Source organism: Pempheris klunzingeri, chromosome 9 (assembly GCF_042242105.1).
Source record: "Pempheris klunzingeri isolate RE-2024b chromosome 9, fPemKlu1.hap1, whole genome shotgun sequence".
Taxonomy (NCBI): Eukaryota; Metazoa; Chordata; class Actinopteri; order Acropomatiformes; family Pempheridae; genus Pempheris; species Pempheris klunzingeri.
This window is the reverse complement of record NC_092020.1, coordinates 14,547,967-14,562,082: the sequence shown is the minus strand read 5'-3', so window position 1 is coordinate 14,562,082 and position 14,116 is coordinate 14,547,967. Positions and strand designations below refer to the sequence as shown.

At 39.7% G+C, this 14,116-nt stretch overlaps 1 protein-coding gene across 1 annotated transcript in view; it reads right to left on the bottom strand.

Annotated features, from left to right (window-relative positions):
* The window catches only part of LOC139206781 (neuronal acetylcholine receptor subunit alpha-7-like), a 34,223-nt gene that overhangs the window by 13,352 nt on the left and 6,755 nt on the right, over positions 1–14,116 (bottom strand). The window contains exons 2-4 of the mRNA XM_070836371.1: positions 8,502–8,641; positions 3,716–3,760; positions 2,556–2,665 (exon numbers count right to left, since the gene is read on the bottom strand). Coding sequence (XP_070692472.1) covers positions 2,556–2,665; positions 3,716–3,760; positions 8,502–8,641 — 295 coding nt within the window. The remainder of the gene's footprint in view (positions 1–2,555; positions 2,666–3,715; positions 3,761–8,501; positions 8,642–14,116) is intronic.

Here is a 14,116-nt window from a genome sequence, read left to right as displayed (position 1 = left end):
AGAGGAGTCGGTGAGGGCTGGGAACGATAAAATATGGAGAGAAAGAGCTGATTGAATAGAGTGAATTATAGTGAGACAGTGAGTTATGAAAAAGAGACAGAGGGAGACACAAATAGAATGAGATGAGAGGAGAGATGGTAAGGTGGGATGGATGATGGAGGGACAGAGGGAGGAGTGGAGGTAGAGGGTAAAAAGGCAGAGATGGGGAACGAGAGGGGTGAGGGCAGGGAGATTAAGATGGGTAATCCTGGCAGGTCTAAAAGCTGAGCTTTTAAAATTTGGGTTAATACCCCCAAACCTTTGTTTTGTCCTGGTATTCCCGAGATGTGCATGTGTGTGTGTATGTGTGTGTGCGTGTGTGTTAGAGGGAAATATGTGCATGGAGAGTAACATCTGAGGCTCTTCTTTCCACCCACTCAATAACACCAATGATGACCAGCTGCTGTCTCTTTTAACCACACATTATGTGCTCAAATCTATCAATTCTTCTGTCTTATACTATTGTCCACATGTTGTTATTGTGTCTTCCATTTTGCCACTGAATCTATCAATTTCTTCATCTTTCTTCCCCCAAGTCTCAGACCCCATCATCCATCTCTCGCTCAAGCATGCAAACGCAATGCAATTAGTTGTTTTGCTGAAAAACAACTGGCCTACATTTCTAATTGACTTCAGAAAGCCTTGCTCAGAGGCGTGAAGAACAGTGGATAAGCAAATCAGTCTGACCTGAATCAAAGAATGAGCTCGCTCAACCTCATTTAGCAAAATAAGGACTTTGACCTCAGCTTTTATATCACCTTAATTCTTATAAAAACTGCCATTATTGTTTTAATGTAATGAAAAATGACCTGCAAACTTTTAACATCACTAGCTCTTAGCTTTCATTTTATGACATTCGTATATTTATTAGTATATTTATTGTCTCTGCCAGCCGCTATACTGCAGTAGTGCACTTACACTGTAATTTTAAGAGGCATCTAAAGAGTTGTTCTTTTTATACACCACTTTTCTTTCCTTGAACAAAGCCATCAAAACAAATGTCCATCAGCTCATAGTAATTGAACTTATAGTAATTGAATGCAGAAGAATCTCCTCCTGTTTGTTTACTGGGAGAACTTCCTCCACCTGTGTCACAGGGTTTTGTGTTTGATTGGGTGTGACTGTTTAACACATTGGCTTAAAGTAACCCTGATACTGCTTTGGTTTGTGGAGATTAAAGAGAGAATTGCATAAAATGGCGGCTTATCAGAAGGATTATACTGATATTTCAATCACTCTAACACACTTACCCAAAAATAGAAGCGGTTAGAAAACAGGTGTGTTTATCTGCTGCAATGGTGAATTACAACACCTATTTCATCATGTTCAAAAAAGATATATACTTAAGTCAAACAAGAGGTCAACATTTACAAAGAAAAGAAAAAACTCAGGGCCAGGCATTTTGATGATGAAGAAGTAGGAGGAGGAAGATGAGAAATAGGAAGAGGAGGAAGACAAATGAGAAATGCAATTGGCTTCATCAGCAGAACAGTTTGAGCCAAAATTATCATTAAACCGTGAAGTCATGTCTCTAATTCACCAAGAGATGTTTGTTCTGCACCACTCAGGACTGAACTCACAATCTTTGTGACCAATGACGTGTGAGAATGGTGAGCTACCCAGAGAAATGGCAAAACTTGAGTTGGCTTCACTTTAAGACTTATGCAACCAACAGGGTTGCAACAGCTGTCCCTGCATGTAAAGGCAGACAAACACACTCCAATTAAAAATATCTTTGAAATCCATTGAAATACATTACTCCGTGCAGGACAATGCCTGAGTATGACCTTGTGGACAAGTCTACTGGCAGAAGAGTGGCAATTTGAACACATAATCCGGACAAAAAAACATTTGTGTCTGCCAAATGCAGGTAGGACAGCTGGCAAAAAAAAAATTGCTGACTATGTGAATGTGAAAGTTAATAGGCTTATAATATCACTGGATCATCATTAGGCACGAGTAGATCTGACTATAATTCTAATTTGTGTATTCCATTAAATTAATATGTTGCTTCAATGTTTTCTTATGGCGTGTATGACAATTGTAGCTTTATTGTTTCAGCTGCAACCATGGTGGTGTCAAACAGACTTGGGAGAAAATGAAAATGAAATACAAAAGCATACTTCAAAGCAGTAAGTACAATAAATAAAAAATCTTTGGTCCTTCTATCAGTCTCTGTTGTAGTATGATATTGGTATACAAAAGCAGCCAAGTAAGACCCAGGTTTAAATCTGAAAAAAGGGCTTTTCCCTGAAAACAGCTGCCTGCTGCAGCCAAAAACAACACTGTGAGAGTGAACCAAAAAAGATAACAGCTAAAGATGAGGATGAAAGTTGCTCCGGAAATCGGAGGGGATTTGCAGATTCAGGTGATAATTCTTTGAAGGTTCCTTACTAAAAATGGATTTCACATCGTAACACTGTTTCTACATTGTCATTTGATACATCGTTAGTGTAAAATATTGGTTATAGCGGCTTTAAGAAAGGTGGTGATGAGGAGGAGAAAGCAGCTCTGACCTGTTGTAAAGGAGGATGTCAGGGGTCCAGATCTGGTCTGAAGGGAATCTCAGGTTCTGGACACCGGGGTATTTTTCAGGATTCCAGCTCAGGTATACGTCTGTCCAATACTGAGAGAGAGAGAGGGGGGGGGGGGATTTTTCCACAGACTCTGAGATGATCTTTCATTTGAAAGAGCTGAATAACTCTGCCAAACATATCATGTCAAGTGGAACTTGGAAATGGAAATAAAAAGGGTTGTATCTTGTCAGCAAGGACATTAAATAAAGATAAATAGAAAAAAACAAAATGATAGCAAATAAAGTAAGTAAGTGAGCTTCAAAAATGTTAGTCTAAAACCATTTTCTTCTTTCAATGTAAAGTAGCTGCTGTGGAGCACAGGTAGGGCTTTCATTTGAAAAGCAGGAACAACTGTAACTATCAAAACTATTGAATAATGAGCAAGAGACTGTTCTTCTCTCTGCTTCTTGAAAACTTGTCTATGTATTTTGAGCCTTCCCATCTTCCCAAAGCATCAACACTTGATTTCTGCTGCACTACACAGTGAGCACCATGCAAACTGGGTTCTACTAGACAAATTTGGCTCGAGGCGGTGAAACTGTCTGGATTTTTTTCGCCCGTTAGCATCAAGTCCATTAACAACTTGATGGCCACTGAAATATGCTGAAGTCTTCTTCCCTCTTCTTACTCTCACGCCCTGTCTCACTCTCTGCTTGACAATCTGCCTGAAGTGATGTTTTCTTGAGTATGCTGATGCCAGCATTGAACATGGACACACACCAACACACTGTCTCTCACTCTCTCGCATTCTCACTCACACACACACACACGGACACACAGTCAGCAACAACTGGTGGCTGAGTTCCAGTACCGAGGATAATGGTTATGACATAAAGTGTTATACAAAAGTGTAAGCTCTGAAATTGAATATTTCTTTTAGACTGTGAGCAAGTACAAAGATTTCCTCCAGGAAATAAATTGTATCTCCGGATGAGCACAGTTAAAATTCAATATCATCAATAAGCATTTAATGCATTGGTGCTAGTCATTTGAGAAACAGAGTCACAGTGTCTTTATAAGATAATTGTGTAATAAAATCAGAAATAAAATTAAAGCACATTAAGTTGATGATAATGTGCCCCTTTCAAACTCAGACTCACCAGCTGCAGCCAGGCGTTGGTCATCAGCACTTGGTTCTTTTCATCCTGAGGACAGAAAAGGAAAGAAGAGAAGGAAAAAGGGATAAGTTTTCTTTTGTATAAGAGAAGACCAAGGCCAATTCATATTTAATGATATAGAAAAGAGCTTTGTCATCAGCGAGTCAGTGTAATTGTTTTGCATATCCAAAGAAGGACAAACCAGACTATGTAAAACTGTGTAAAAGCTGGTTTTATATAACCGAGTGACGCTCTGTTGAATGGTTTCACAGTGGAGCCATCTAACAAATTACACAACCCTTTTAAAACAAAACTAAATACCGTAGGTCCTAGTGGATTTAAAAAATGGCAATGAACTGTAAAATTCCATGCTGGCTTTAATAAAAGGCAAATCAAATCATATTCACTCAAAAAGCATCACACTGAGAACACTGTTCTGTGTTTATTTTGTAGACTCACTCATGCACGAGCACACAGCCTAGCTGTACCATCCACACACAATCACACACAAGTCGGCAATGGCAAAGAATTCTCTGCAAAAAATATAAAGGCAAATATTGTAACTATTTTTTTCTTTTTTTAAGTATGAATTGTATGATTTGTAATTCAGTGAGACAGTATCCTCTTTACAAATACAATTCAGTAATATAATTACTAAGGTTATTAGTATCTGCTTATAAATAATGTATTATTGTACGCATTGTATTATCATATTGAAAATAAAGCTTTAAAATGTGGAAACGGTGCAAATTGAAGCCTATGTCTTAACCAAAGAGTAAACTTCAGAAATGTTTTTAAAGTGTACATATAGCATTTGGGAAATTATTTTGCTCGTATTCTAGCTGCAGGGTGAAATTAGCATTTCTGCAAGCTTCAGAAATTCTGCTCCAAGTGCAGAGTAGAAAAGTCAGGACGGGAATGCCCGCATGGATTCTTTGGTAGAAAGGAGAGAAGGGGAAGGCTGAATGGGATCAAAGAACTCTCCCTTTTTCAGCACACTGTGTCTGTTTATCCACTTATCTGCATCTCTCTTTTCTGTGCTTTGTCTGAGAATGAACTGAAAATATTTGGAGTTGCACAACACATTATAGAAGCCATATGCCATGGCTTCTATAAAGTGTCGTCCGAAAATCAGATGACCCAGATGATCAGGCAAAAGCCACAGCTGAAAGTAATAATTGGAAATGTGCATCTCTTCAGAGATTTTGAATTCTCCAGTGATTTGCATGTGTGTGTGTGTGTGTGTGTGTGTGTGTGTGTGTGTGTGTGTGTGTGTGTGTGTGTGTGTGTGTGTGTGTGTGTGGAGGGGGGGGTATGTTTTCAGTTTTTCCTGATGGTTAGGTTTGAGAAATGTATCTCTGTGCTTCTTGTTCAATTGATTTTCAATGGGGGGTGGAAAGTTTCTTAAAGCTGACAGACTCTGCTCATATATTTAAGTAAAACTGACATAAAAGGACCTCCTGAGTTGACTCCAATCATTGACTTTTAGGAGACAGCTGTAATAATATGCAGACAAACTGTCTTAGCCCCTTTTCATCTTTTTGTTCCTTTGTTCCACCACTTTCTTGGCATTTGTCTTTCATTTCAACATGAATATTTGTGTGCGTGTTTGTGCGCTCCTTTTATATTGTGTTTCTGTGAGTCTTGGTATGGACAAATTTACCAAGAAACACCTGGAACCTGACCTAGAAACATGTGAGCATTAGTCAGTAAGCACCGTTTATTTTAATGCTGATGAATAAATGAGTTGAATGAACATCAGTGATCCCATGACGGTAAAATTAGGCTACTAGCAGAGTACTAGCACACCACTGGGTCTCAGCACATCAATTAAGACTACATAATGGAATTAATCCCACATACTGACACAACGTATTAAAAATCTTTCTATGTTTGTTTTTTTTTTGATGAAAAAAATCATCGCGTGCTAATTTTGAGCAACAAATTAGCTTGTCTGAAGGCTACAGGGAAGCATAAAAGCCATTTGTGAAAAGAGATTAACTGAAAGATTTTTTAAGTATATTGAAAGGTGTATTTTTACTGGAATTCAGCCAGGCAAAGCACCCTTGCTGTGTTCCAACACTTACATGCATCTACACCAGAAATATAGCTTACCCTGTATAAGCATGTAAACTTCTGTGAAGACTGAATTCTACCAAAGCTTTTGTACTTTGCTCAAAATATCAGTGACAGTAAAATTCTTTCGTTTCACTTCCTGCCATTTTCCAACAATTTAGGAGATGTGCCAACATCTGCCCCGACTTGTTACCCATCTTACAGTATACTGGCCACATATCCACAGTTTGTAAATTAGGTTTCTTGCCCGTCTGACTTAGCTCTGTGAGACATTTTGGGGAATTTGAGGAAAACATGCATCACTCGTCCATTCTGCTCCTCTCAGACAGATGCGACAACAATAACTACCAAAAACAAAGACAAACAACCCTAAAATTGCCCCCCTGTGGAAAGCATGAGGCCCTGTGGGAAGAACACACTGACACACAGAAAAACTAGTATATTTGTGTGTTCTGACAAATGAGAGCAGACATCTGGCTGGTATGAAACTCAGTGCATTTAACATGCCAACACTTTCCTAAACTGTCTCCGTCTCTCTGCGGACGGGCTGACAAATATACTTAAAGCATGCAACGTGTCACAGGTTTTTGTCCATTTCTGGTGGTTAATGAGTTGAGGATTACTGTCACCTTGAGAACAAATTTCACAATCTGAAAAGTCATTAAAGATAGTGGACACCAATTTCTGGGTCAAGGCCTGGAGGGCAGAACTTCCTCTGTCCTCCAATGGTAATTTTCATGAATTGCCAAAGTGCCAAACTTGGTGACACAAAATACTGTTCGGCCAGTGGCCCTCGGGGAGAGTTTGACACCTTGTATTGTCTACATAACCTCTACTGTTTATATAACATGAGAAAATGTGGATGATGGAGGTAAATAAGAAATGCCAATGATTCCCTTTGCAACTACTCTTAAAATCAAATCAAGTTTTTCCATATACACAATCACACAATATAATCTATAGTGTAATTCTTGAATGCCTAGCTCCGACCACAATGTACAATGTGAACAGTTAGCTAAACAAAATATGAGGATGCATAACAATAGATTAGGCCATGAATCTTACCTCTACTACTCTTAATAGATTAAATTCAAAAGAAATATGTAAAATACAATCTAAAAATGAACAAATTTAATGAATGAAACAATGAATATGATCAGTAATGAGTTGCAGATGAATCAAAATTAAACAATATAACCAGCACATATGATTCATGCTATAAGTGGTGATAATGACATCAGTAGTAGCAGCCTGGATGTTGAGGATGAGTTATATGGTCAATTTGGCCTTCAGGCAGTGGTAATTCTCTCCCGACCGCAGCAGAGAGAAGAGTCTGCTGTTCGGGTAGTTGAGGTCCTTTATTATCCTCTCAGCCCTCTGTTTACAGAGTTTACATCTGTTGGTGCGTTCAGCTGACCACACCACCCTCTGCAGAGCCAGGTGGTCCCTCTTGGTGCTCCCCAATCAGACCTTCAAGTTGCCAGGATGCTGTCTATGGTGCAGGTGTAGAAAGACTTCAGCACCTTGAGGGGCAGCCTGAAGTCCCTAAGGTGTCTGAGGTGGTGGAGACACTGACGGGCTTTCATCACCAGGGTGTCAATATGACACTGAAGCTGTCCACCTTCTCTTCAAGAGCCCTATTGATCCTGAGGGGATGTACTTCCAGAGACCACCCTCTTGGTAGGCTCTCTCTTTGTTATTGGAGATCAGGCCCAATTTGATGATGGTGGTGGAGTCAGACATGACTGCACAGTCATGTGTGCACAGGGAGTACAGCAGGGGCCTCAGGACACATTCTTGCGGGGGCATCTGTGTTGATGGTAAGGAGCGAAGAGGGTTGGCTGCTCATCCGCAATGCCAAGGCATCAGGAGGTTGTAGATCCCATTTGCACAGAGTGGAGTTGAGTCTTAGACCCTCAAGCTTCATGATGGGTCTGGAGGGGATTATTGTGTTAAAAGCTGAGCTGTAGTCGACAAACAGCCTTTTAGCATTATTCCCCCAACCAATGTCCAGGTGGGCCGGGGCAGTGTGGGTGATGTGGCTTATGGCATCATCTGTGGTTGTGACTCTATTGATGTGGTACGCAAACTGCAGTGGGTCCAAGGAAATGTTGTGCCAGGTTCAACATTTTTACTCAACAACCTTGCTTTTTTTTGTTTTTGGGATGTGTCACTTATTCCACAAATACTTATAGCTTTATACATACTCACATCAGACTAAAACACACACACAGAAAACACTTCTTACAGCTCGTGTCACCTTTGGTCAATAAAAAACAAAAGAAACAAAAAAAAAAATTAAAAAAAACTTGTTTCTCTTTGCATATGCAAATTACATTGTTACTTGTCTTTTTCATGCATTTTGTCTTATTTGATTGTTCCCTCTACATTTCTCCATCATATATTATCATTTCTAAGAGACTGGGTTATTTTTAGCATCTAGAAAATGCTCCACTTAATTGCACTGGTTGTATTGTGGGACTTTAATCTACGTTTAAAATGGCCATTGTGTAAAGTCCCCCTGAATGCCATACTCAGTTAATGTATATTGTAAATTATGCAAATTACCACACCCACACACCATTAAATGACATACTGTATGCCAAGCTACTCACAAAATTTACATCTTGCCACAGTTCCTACATTCTTCACTTTCCAAACTCAACACTATGCCACACACACAAAGAGTATAAGTGAACGGTGTCTCCCTCACCACATCTATGATCTGCAGCAGTGTGAGGCCCAGCTCCACCAGGATGGCGGCCGAGTCATTGACCACAGGCCTCTCCAGTCGGTTGTAGTTAGCCAGCAGCTCCTTGTACAGCCTCCTCTGGTGCTCTCCCTGCAGGGATCCTGAGGGAAAACAAAGGAGCCAAGATGAAACATAGCTTGTGGGATAATTACTTTGAATACAAAAGTATTATCTGCCCTAAAAGTTGTTTTAAAACTACGCACCAGCATTTGAGCATGGATGTTCATTCTTGAAATTAAGTAATGGCTTGTGTGACAAAATAATCCTAATTGAAAGGTCCTTACTCTGATAAAGCTAGGGAGTGAATCTGACGTTTTTACACATAACCAGCAGTTGCCTCATATTTCAGAGGGTACACCCTTCTAGTCACTACAGATAGTTTCTGAAGGTCATTCCTTGATTTATAGACACAGGGCGTGGAGTGTTGTTCAAACCATAAATCTAGCGCTGGATTAATGATTTTGAGCTGGACTTAAATGCTATCAGTGTTTTGGCTTGGACTATCCCTTTCCTGCAAATTGTACTTTGGAACATATTCTTGTGTACTGCGGCTGAATTTTAATCCAGAAAGTAGCTTTAATGTCCTTCCTAACCTTTTACCCTTCCTTTGCTGGCACCACCCTGCAGCCAGATAACAATTTACCTGGTCTCAAACATGCTGCCATATACTGTACCTAAGGGTTCTACACAGTTGGTGTTAAGATGTCGCTGACTCCCACGGTACATCTTGTAAACTTGCCTTTCCTATGAACAACGTATAGGATCTGTTGTTGAGCTAAAAGTTTTGATGAATAATTAATAAATAAACACATGTGCTGACATCAGCATATATATCCACTGACTGTAACACACACACAGTGGCAGGACTGTGAGTTGGTGTAGTCTTGAGGTCCAGAATGATTAAAATGATGTGTTTGTTGGCCCGACTCTCATCACCATTATTGATCCTCTCTACCTCACCTTCCACACGCATTTAGCACTGTCCATTTGTCCCAAAATAAAGAGAGGCAGACACACACACACACCCTTGTTAATGACCTTGGAGTGGCTGATTTCACTACAGTGCACAAACAAACAAAAGACATAAATGCAGCAGAGTGAAACATTCTTATTAAAAAAAGCATTCATATTGACAAGTTATTTGAGGTACTAAAGCATCACATGCACCTTAGCTTGGTGTTATGTGCTCCTGGTATCTTGTTCCAGGTAAAACAGGCCATAATCAGCTTCTTTCCTTCATATGTGGCACAGATCTTTTTTAATGATTGGGGACTGCAGCATCAAAGCAGAGAGCCTTAAAATGTCCAACTATGAGTGAGTAGATCTGTGTAATGACACCCCAGAGAATGACTTGATTCAGTGAGGTCTCCATTTATTTTTGCAGTCCTCTCTGTGAACAGTTGTTACATTTTTAAATATTGCACGTGTGTTCATGGAGGTCTGATTGGTATTGGATGTTATCCACAACAACAAACAACATTTAAGCAATAAACTTGGAGCAGAACTGAGTATTATGACCTGCAGTGTGAATATAGTCCTAGAATATCTTTTTGGCTCTGTATTTCTTTGCACCCTGCAAGGGTTTTAAAAGCTTTTTGTAGGGCCGATAGTTTTGAGAATTTTCTCACATCATAGATCTGATATTATATTGTCCATATAAATTGTCAGTGGCAGGCATATAGATCAGGAGTACACACACTTACAAACAGCACACAGATTTTTATAACATTCACATATTTTTATATTAGCTTTCCTTGAACAGACATTTACAAATATAGTTGACAACAGGCAGACACATAATGGATATGAAACAACACTTCACTCGCTATTGTACAATACATGCTCAAGAGGTCACCCCCATGCAGAGGCAGTTTCATGACTCCCTCATGTAAACATACAGTGGACAACACACTGAGAAATGTTAGAAGGCAGAGAGCAAGTGTGTGTGGATGAGAAATAAGGAGAAGGGATTACAGAGAAGAGAGGGGAGAGAGCTCCACAGTCCTGTACAGCTGTGAAGAATAGAGGAGTGTCTCTATGGCCCGGCACCGTGTTGATTGGCCCATTAAGGCTGTAATGAGGAGAGTTATGGCAGGGCTGAGCCTGAGGTCAGAGACAGCGGAGCTATGAGAAGCTGCTCAGCACAACAGAATCCCTTTCACTGCTCCTACAGATCCACAGAGGCAGGTAAATACATCTGAATTTTGCTCTCTCAATCCATGCATCCATGTTGGAAGCTTGATTAATGGTCCGTGGCTTTCCTGCAGACACCAGTCAAACACGTTCACACCTACAGACATGGATAAAGACACGTTTTTGCACTGTTTTTCTGTTTGTAAACACAACATCTGAATGGACACCCAAGCAAGAGCTTTACCAGCTGTGCTCACATGGTTTCTGCAAAGACAAAATCACAATCTCAGTAAATCAATACACAGCACCACCAAGTAATAAATCTGTCCATCTATGTAACATGTAATTTGCATACACACATGCACTCAAATTTAACTACAGCCTCATCGTCAGCTGCAATCCTGCAAACCTCCTCCCTCGTGTCTCTCCTGTGTTTTATTGCTGTGAATTGTGAACTGAGGTCCAAACAAACATAACTAAGCTAATAAAACCAGTGAAGAAAAATTGAAAGCTCAATCTCTGTTGCTGCTTGTCTCAGAAACCGTGTTTGGAAGGAATTAAATAATCAAATCAAATAAACCACTGTGCCAACTTTAATTCACAAACAATTGTATACAGCGTACGGCAGGGATGAAGGGATACATCCATTATTTTTTTTTTTTTTATCATCTCACTAATGAGCTGATATGAGAAGCTGGCAAGAAGACATCATTTTTCGAACACAGCGAGAGGCCTCATCAAACAAACTGCAGCAGAGGGAGGGAATGAGAATGGGGGGGTGGGGGGTGCGTTAGACAGAGCTGGAAGATTTGTCGTTTGTTCAGCACCCTCTTTATTTATCTCCCTGTTCTCCACCTTTGTCCTTTTATTTAAAGAGTAGGATAGAAAACCCTCTGGAGACATGTTCCTCTGAGCAAGGATGAAAGTTAATCCATTGTCAAGAAGAAGATCTTGTTTTAAACAGATTTAGGCCAATAACTTAGCACAGTGTCAGAATTCTTATTGATTGTGATTGTTTAAATACACAATATTTAATTATACACAAATACGAGAACTTGAATGTCCAATTAAGGCTAAACACAGGATTAAAAAAAACATATATACAATATGTAACATTTAAAAAGGAAAACTGAATAATAACTTTAGAAAAAAAGCATTGATGATTTATTTACCCCTTGACTCGATGACCTTTTGAACACTAAACTGAATCACTGTCTTTAGTCTTCATTAGATTTGGTGATTAGGTCATTAGATGTAGTTGTGATGACAAACACTAAAAGGTCACACCAAACTTCACTACTATTAACCTTAGGTCTACTTCCTTGATAAAGAGAAGAAAATGAGTGTGTGGGCCTATATCAGCTGTGTGTGTGTGTGTGTGTGCGCGACATGCTCATGATAAGCAACTAAAGCTGATCAATACTCCATCAGTCTAACAGCATGGCGGTCATTACGGGGAATGTCAGGGGTCACCAGTATCTCTTCTTCAGGTCTAAGAGAAGATTAGTGGAGTTACTGAAATTGTCAATAATGAGTAAACAAGTGAACATGTCCGTTATTTATAAATATCTCAATACATTGGGGTCAAACCCTTTATTGGTATTATCTTAAGAAGCTAAAAAGAACCGTGAGTTTAGGGAAGCACGCTCAGAGTCAGTGTGACTGAATGTCTTATCTGATGGTGTCATCTGAAACTAAAACCTGTGCAAAAAAATCCAAGCGGCAATGACAATTGTGCTGATGGGATGAATTCCTCCTTGATAAACACATGACTTTAAGTTAAATCGAAACTATTAAAAATAAATCACATAAGATGGAGGAGAACCGCAGCAGCAGGCAGTGTTGACCTGAACGTATCAGCAGAGTCCCAGTTGTTCACCTGCATGGATGTGATTGGACATTACTTGTTAACCCTCACACAGATGTTAATGAGCAACTGATGTGTAGTGCGAATATAACAGCTGATGCCTGAACTGCAAACGAAAAAAAAAAATGTTTGGATACTTCCCAACAGACTCAGGTCAGGGGTTTCCATTTGCTAGGTCTTACAAAAGGGAACTGTATAATTTGAGGCAGAAAATGAGCTTTCAGAATTCATTTTGCTATCTATGGTGTCAAACTCAAACGCAATAACTCATATCCACTCAGACTGCAGAAAAAGCCTTATAATTTCAAGGTCACAATGTACCGAACACAAACACATTTAGAATTCACTGTCTCTTTTCTTTGTCTCCTCTGTGCTCATTTTAACTTCAGACAAACGTCCCACAGAAGAGGGTAACACAAGTTACAGGGAGCATTGTTCTGCATGTGTTCATGGCACGTGGTAACATGTTAACTGAACACACTCTCCAGCACAATGACGCTGCCCCTGAGCTCAGCATATAGAATTAGTTCTGGTTTAATAAGCAGAGCCAGGCTGCCTCAGGGCACCTCAAAGATCCCTCAGGGATCCAAGGGGACCTTTTATTTCAGCTTGGCAGAGCCCCACAATATATTAATACATTTCACATGTTCACAGGGTCTCCTTTGAGATAAACCCAATTCTCTCTTTGTGCGTTTCCTCAGCATCAACTTTTATTAGAAGAATATTGGATGAGAGAGCTATCTTGCAGATTATTCTGAAAGAGAATCGAGAGGAAATTAAAAAGGCGGAACAGATTGTGACGTAGGTTAAATTTGGCGTGTATATATTTATACATGCTTTGTTCCCGGTGGTCGTGAGGCAAACATTCCAAGAATGTGCCACCCTTTCAATTAGCCTATACTGGGCAAGGCTCCAGCCCCTGTTGTAAAGTTTTAGAGCCATTCAAATACTGAGGACATAAATAATGTCCGTGTTTTTAGAATAGTGGACTCACTATTGTGTATAGGATTGGAAGGAACACATTAAGAATTGACATCAGGGCAAGAGGGATGTTTTGAAAAATTCATATGGACAACAGCGGCTACCACTGAGTCAGGACGGGACAACTGGTGCCATGAATCTGTTAGAATAAAAAGAAGGGATCATTTTGCTTAGCATCAGCTAAAAGCAAACAATTCAAGCGAGTGCAAGTTAAGAGGAGAATCAAATTTCAAGCACATGGCAGCTCTGTACAAATGTGAAAGCTGGGAAGAAGAAAAGAAGACTGTCATTGTGTTCAAGAAGGTTGTGTGGCACCATTGAGCCCGTTTGTTGAAAAGATCCAGATGCTTTTAAGCTATGAACTGCACACTTAAAAGTTTAATTTCTGGGCATGAAGGTTAATTCCATTCAGTAGTCTGCATTAAACAACTCAACTTTAAACTGTTTTCCGCAGCTTTCAACTGCATATCAGTCTTTATGATCTTCATCAAAGGATGAAAACTACAGAAAGAGCAACCTGCAGTAGGTGGACAGAGTTAAAAGTTTCTGTCAAACTATTATTTTCAAGGTCCAGACTGAACTTTTATGCTTCAGT